At 30.7% G+C, this 7221-nt stretch overlaps 1 protein-coding gene across 2 annotated transcripts in view; it reads right to left on the reverse strand.

The window, feature by feature from the left end:
* LOC123008675 (arginine/serine-rich coiled-coil protein 2) overlaps window positions 1–2245 on the reverse strand; it is a 3868-nt gene extending 1623 nt beyond the window's left edge. The window contains exons 1-3 of one of the 2 annotated variants that reach the window (XM_044404621.1): window positions 1917–2245; window positions 1637–1726; window positions 823–1090 (exon numbers count right to left, since the gene is read on the reverse strand). In XM_044404621.1, coding sequence (XP_044260556.1) covers window positions 823–1090; window positions 1637–1726; window positions 1917–1982 — 424 coding nt within the window. In that variant the 5' untranslated portion in view covers window positions 1983–2245. Of the gene's footprint in view, window positions 1–822; window positions 1091–1636; window positions 1753–1916 lie in introns of both variants that reach the window. The other variant, XM_044404622.1, reaches the window with a different exon arrangement.
* Between the last annotated feature and the right edge of the window lie 4976 nt (window positions 2246–7221).

Genomic DNA, 7221 nt, shown 5'->3' on the forward strand with positions numbered 1-7221 from the left:
GAGAATTAAACAGATAATTATTGTGTGCAAACGAAATTTTGAATAATTGGTTTGATCTACTATTATACTGTGGAACGTGAAAATTAATTAAATTTAGTATTGAATTATCATTAATCAAATTATTTAAAAGTTTATAAACAAAACATAAAGCCTGATATCTTCTTCTAATTTCAAGTGTAGAAAGAYACAAATAATTTAATGAAATATTGTAATRATCTTGCACATAATYAGGCAGCAACCATTTTATATATTTAAAAAACTTAAACTGTATTGCTTCAAGCCTACCAACATGAATTTTGTAATGCGGATTCCAGATTATCGAATGGAATTAAAATTTCTAAAATCACGACAATAACGTTTTATGCAGCCAAGTGCCTTAWTAGCTCTACAAATGATAAATTCAAGGTGTTGAAGAAAAGTTAATTTACTATCAAGTAATATACCTAAATCTCTCACAGACTGTTTTACTGTAATTTTTGTACTATTAATGAAATAATTCGGTAGGGTTGGAGAGATTTTCCTGCTGAAAACAATAYACTGACACTTTTCAACATTTAAAAACATTTTATTATTTGCACACCAGTCTTGTAACTTATTTAAATCAGATTGTAATACAGAAATGTCACGAGATTCCGAAACTTTTCTAAATATCTTAAGATCATCAGCAAATATACGATAATCACTATCAAAATTATATCCTATATCATTTATAAAAATAATGAAAAGAATTTATTTGCCAAAAAATTTGATAGTTTCGGCGGAATAACAGCGTTTCTAGACTTTTGGATCACGCTATACAAATCGAGACGTCAGATGACCTACCCGTCTTCTCTGATTGGTTTTTGCGTTCGTATCGTTTCGAGTGTTTCCGGGAGCGGTCACGTGACCGTGATCGGTCCCGTCTCGGTGACCGACTTCTCCGTCTTTCTCTACTCAACGAGCGGCGCGATTTCCTGTCCTTATCCCGGTCTCTGTCTCTATCCCTCCTACTGTATTTACTATCTCTGTCGCGACTGCGACGATCTTTATGGGAGTTGCGGTCACGTGATCGTCGCTGTTCTTTCGGTTCCGGTTTGGAGTCGTTGGATTCCTGTCAAAAATTTAGGTCTCACCTTGGGAATTTCTGATTTTTGCAGTTTTGACACCATAACCATTTCAAAGACTGGTTTTAGTGACATGCTTTTTTTTCACAAAAACCGTGTCCGATTTTGATTAAAAAAAATTGACTACTTAATTTATACAGTTACCTGCGATGAAGTGAAAGTCAGGGGTGCCAACCCCTGTATACTCACCCCATGTGAAGTTGTCGTGGTTTCAGTACGGTCTCGACGTTGAAATGCTCTCGATACCACTTACGTCTTTACAATATATTAACAGAGTGAGTTAATATCATACGTTTACTCAAATTATATTTGGTTACTTATAAAATAAAATGAAAAAGAAAAGAAAATACGATTTGACCGAAAATCAAGTCAACTGTCAACCACTTCATTTGTTGAATAAACAACGGCGCCTTGGCAACCAAGGGGCCGTTTTGGTGTTTTTCGCAATAAATAAACAAGGCAGTTGGCAATCACTGTTTTTAATTGAAATGTTTTTGAAACGAGAAAAATTCAGTTCCTGAAGGGTACTTTACCTCGCTTAAATCCATTTGGACTTCTTCATAGTTTGTGTCGGTTTGGCGGCTAGAAGGGCCCTGTTTGTCCTTGGAGCTCCCACGCCAGTCCTGTTAATAAGGTCGTTGATGATCGACTAATTTGCCAAATAATTCGTTAATACATGTAAATCGTCACGTCTGCTGTGCAAATTCCATTATTACCGTTCAATTTTAATGGAATTTGCCTCAATTTTTACACATTTTTGCGTAATTAACAAAATGGGTGTCAACCAAGATTATGGAAAAATGTAACAATTACCGTTGGCTTTTCTTCCGAAGATTCGTCACAATCGTCGTCACTTCCGTAACTGAGAAGAGAATTCATAATATTGAGGGTTTTTATAACTATTTAATCAGTTTTTTGCAATGTAAATAATACAATACTTTCTCACAATTCAAAATGGCAGCGCAACACCGATCTGAAGTTAGTGACAGAGTTGACATTTCTCTTGAGTGAAGTTAGCCACCATGCTATTTTTACGTAAAAAATAACGCTAAATTTGATTTTAATTCAATTTAGAACAGGACACTTTGGCTTTAATTATTATTACTTGATAATTATTTAAAATGACTTGGGTGACAAGTTTTATTCCATTGCCAACCAAAGTGCTGCCAACCGTGATCAGGCAATCCCTACATTTCTAAAAATCCGTCACGTGACCACGTCATTATTACAGAAAACTGTCATTGGCGTTTAAAAATTTGCAATTTTATTAATTCGGTATAAAAAAACTACTACTTGTTGATTTATTATAAATTGAATAATGATTATAAGAAATAAGGCTGTTTTATTGATTTTAAACTTGAACCATTTGCGACGAGATGGCGCGGCCTACTTAATTTTAAATCAAATGAGGTTTAAACTTTCGGTAAGAATAAACGAGTGTAAAGAAGATAATTTGTCATTAGTCGCATTTTCCAGTCGTTTGTTTGGGTTTTGAGTTTGTTGTTTTGGTGTTTTGGGCATGGTTTGGTTTGACTGATTGTAATTGTGAATTTTCTTTGTGTTTTTAATGCTTCGCTTGTTATTAAGCAATGAAATTATTTTCTTGTCCTTTTATTTTCTGTTTGTTGCACAATCTAATTTGGCAAATTAATGACAGCGGTCGATGCCGCTTGAGGTTATTAAAGTAGAGAATGGGATTGCGGGGTAATTTGCAGTTGATAATGTAATAAGTCCCAAAAAGGGTCAAAGAGTGGATGTTTAATTTATAAAAAAATTAAGTCAAAATGAATATTTCGAAAAGAAAATACTTTAAACATTTTTTAAAATAAACAACAGATTTGCATTGTTTCAAAGTTTAATTTTAGCTACAATCCTTGTTATGTATACCTATTTTATAGACCACGCAATGTTATGAACTTTTAGTAGATAGGTTAGTACTCATAACTATTGTTATATTTATTAATTTGTTAATTATGGTTTACATACTTTTTTTGGTCGTTTGTCTGAAGTTATAAACAATGAATTTCTACCACATTTAGATATTTTTAACGGTTCAAATATTATTAATTAATAAATTAAGAAATAGTCTTTAAAAGAGATCTCTTTTAGTTTAATTTAATCTTATTTTTATCATTGTATTTGTCATTATTAGAATTGTATATTTTTTTTATATTTACTTATGGGTTTTTATATGTAACTTTTTATGGCAATAAACAATATTATGTAATACAGATAGTTTTTGTTTTTTGAGAGTGTATCCGTAATATCTATCGATTTTTCACAGTTTTATTATTATTTTTTTTATTTAAAAAAGGAGCAAAATAGAAAAAATACTGTATGAAATCTCGTTTATAAGGCATTGTCGCACTTAGTTCTTTACGGCACTCCGCGTCGTGCGTGCTACAAAATACTTCTTATATGATACGAGTCATAATACACAATTATTACTTTTCTTTAACTACTAACTAAAAATAATTTGATGAAACAAAAAATAGCTTGGTTCAGCAAAAATTATTAAAAAATCATTAAAAATTATCTAAAAAGTACATTGATGCAAAAAAATAATTAATAAAGAATAACTTGATGGAACAAAAAGTTGAGCAAAAAATAATTTCATAAAATAAAAATTGTGGAAAAAATACATTGATGAAAACAAAAATTGTCTGCGGTCACAAAAAATTGAAGACAAAATAGTTTAATGCAACAAACAATTGAGCAAAAAATGCTTTAATAAAACAAAATATTTCTTGCGGTCACGAAAAAGAGAACAAATAAATAACTTGATGAAACAAAAAATTGAGCAAAAATAGCATAGTGTAGTAAAAAATTGTGCAAAAAAGTACATTGTTGCAACAAAAAATTGAACAAAGAATAACAGTGGAACAAAAAATTGAGCAAAAAATTCATTTATGTTAATAAAAATTGGCTGCGGTCACGAAAAATTGAACAAAAATTAGATATAAGCAACAAAAAATTGAGCAAAAATATAGCTTGAAAAATAGCAAAATGTTACATGCAGTCACAAAAAATTGAATAAAAAAAACTTGACTAAACAAAAAATTCAACAAAAAATAGTTTATCTTCAAAAGTTAGAAAAAGGACTTTTTATGACTAAATGACACAAGTAAAAGTTTTAACTTTCAGGCATTTTTTGCTAAAGCTTTTTTATTTTTAAGTAAAGGCTACTGAATTAAATAATTAAATAATCGTTCAGCTTCTCCACATAAACCATAATTTTTACTTCTAATAACATAATATACTATTGCATTCACAAAAAATGAGCAAACAATTTGTGTAAAAAGCACGTTGATGAAACCAAAAATTGTGTGCGGTTACAAAAAGTTGAACAAAAAATTTCACTTTTTTACTATTACTGAAAATACCGTGCGATAAAAAAAATAAATTAGAGTAGGCGGTGATTAAAGTTTTTCAGATGGCAATTCTGATTTTTGACATCAAATGTCAGCGGAAACTTTGACAAGTTTGCGTTTTATTCTTTTTGAGTGAAATAATGTTTACTTTAGAGCAGAAAATTTTTATTGCTGTACAAGAGGAAAATGGTGAATGGTAATTTTTACTTTCAGTTTGTGTGGAAAATTTTCACCCCAGATTCCCAGCCAATGTGTTGCCAACTGTAGAATGTACCGAACTAAAAAAAAAAACTGCGTCCCAGACTCGAACCCGCGACAACTATGATTTATTTCGCCTGTAATCCGGCAGTTAGCACTAACGCAATTTTTTTTCCCAAATAAGTAGGATAAGGAAAGTCGTGTGATGTTCACACCAGATTTTTTTTTATTTGACCGATTCTATGCTACATGTTTAGTCCTAACATTATAAAATTATAATTTTGATAGACTTGGCAACATTGAAAAGAATAGTAGATATGAAAATTGATAGTTTTACAATGTTGCAATGCTGCCAACTGAATTTCAAATCACAGGCGACTTGATTAGAAATTAAGCTGAACAATTTTTTATACAATTGCACTTTTATTTCTTGTTCATTTTCCAATTTTCAATAAACTTCTTCTCTCTCTCAATCTGTCCAACTCTTTTGTGTGTATTGAATTCCGCCGTCGGCGGCGTCGCGACGCCGCTCCCGGTTCCTATTCGGACGCTGGGTAAACATCGATCTTGAGATGCGGCGTGTTGATTGGACCTTGCGACACCTGACCGTTGCTTGGCAACACGGGTGCCTCTGGAGGGCGTCGACGTTGCTAGGTGACGTCGGCACCCTTCGCGTCGTCATCCCTCCGACCCCGTGTCGCGGCGGTCCTGCTTCCCCGATTCCCGAATAACATTCAACTGCTTCCTAACGATCCTTCGAGCTGTGATTAAAAAATTCTGCAAGGATTAAACTTCTTGATAAACAGAACGCGGCTTCCGAAAGGGTGGAAAGGGGATGAAATTTCACCCAAACGAGGGGTTGAGACCTGAAAAGAGTTCAAAAGTTACGTAATAAAGCCAAGAAGGAGACAGATTTTACAAACTTTATTGTACCAATATTACATTCGATTGTGATAAAAAACTGCAAAAATACAACTGAAACCACTAAATTAATTTAATTTTTCTAATTTAGTCACTAGAGTAAAGTATATTTTATTTTATTTGCCAACTTAATTTGTGAATCAAATTCTAAATTAGGTATTGTAAAAAATATTGTTTACCACACATGTGGTATTCTATTGCCTACAATTACCACCAATTTTTTTAAGTTATTTTTTTTTTTTTGTATAGGGTGTCCCTGCGAGTTGGTAAAGTCCAATATTGACCTTTAAACGATAAAGTTTTAAAACATGTTTATAGGAATGATAGATGCTAATCTAGTCCACCGCTTAAAATTATTTTCAACTATATAACTTGTGTTTTTTTAAATGAAACACCATATGTTTCTTAGCGTTTTTGAATGTAGATTTTTATGACAATGTTTTTCAGCTAAACTTATATTGGGCGATTTTGCTTAGTATTAAAAATTAGACGGTTTTTTTGACAAAAACATGCACTTTTTCAAAATTTATTACATAGTGTGTTGCATTTGCAAAGATAAAAAAAGGCGGTTGTTAAAAGTTCAATAACGTAAAAAAATTAAATGAAACACCCTATTTATTGTTTTTGCATTTAAAAGATTATAAAATTGTCTTTCTAAAATTATTTACTTTTAGGTGTTTATAATCAATAACTAAAAAAATATTTAACGTTAAACATTAAAAAAATAATTACTATTGTTTCAGTAGCCAAAAAGTGCACAGTTTCACAAGAGATGTAAGAAATATCAGTTAATAATCACATTTGTGTTAAACTGAATCCATTATTTTTTATTTTTACAAAAAATAATTCAAATTTCAGTTTTTATAACGACTTTTACAATCTTTAGATAAATCATATATTGATAGGCATGCTACATTTAATATTGAATGTTAAATATCTTTTCATTTATTAATTCTAGATATTAAAAGTTTATTTTTTTAGATAGACAATTTATTAATCTATTAGATGCAAAAATAAAAAGTAGGTTGTTCCATTAAATTTTTTTAAGTTATTTAACTTTCAACAAACCTCTTAATTTTTTAATCTTTACAAATGCAAAACACCAAAAAATTGCTACAGCTTTAAATTCTGTACTTTCTTCTTTGCAGAAGTAAGAAAAAATTTGTTTTAGCTGTTTTAGTTTTTGTGTAATAAATTTTTAAAAAGTGCATGTTTTCGTCAAAAAAACGAAGCAAAATCGACTAATAAAAGTATCCAAGAAATGCTAAAAACATATGGTGTTTCAGTTAAAAAAACACAAGTTTATATTGTAACTTATTTTTGGGACACGCTGTATAGTTGAAAATAATTTTAGGCGATGAACTAGATTAGTATCTATTAATTTCCCATATACATATTTCAAAATATTATTGTTTAAAGTTCAATATTGGACTTTACCACCTCGCTAGGACACCATGTACAGGATGCGCCAGAACTCGCACACCAGAGAAAATTTTCAAGTAAGGTAAGATACCAGGAACATGAAAAAAATGTTTAAAAAATTCCATCTGTCAAAAAAAATTGATATTTGACATCTTTTTATATCTATTTAAGGATACTGATGATCTTGTATATGTTTTTTTACAATT

Source organism: Tribolium madens, unplaced genomic scaffold (assembly GCF_015345945.1).
Source record: "Tribolium madens isolate multiple individuals breed KSU strain unplaced genomic scaffold, Tmad_KSU_1.1 Scaffold_71;HRSCAF=194;Tcas5.2_LG6, whole genome shotgun sequence".
Taxonomy (NCBI): Eukaryota; Metazoa; Arthropoda; class Insecta; order Coleoptera; family Tenebrionidae; genus Tribolium; species Tribolium madens.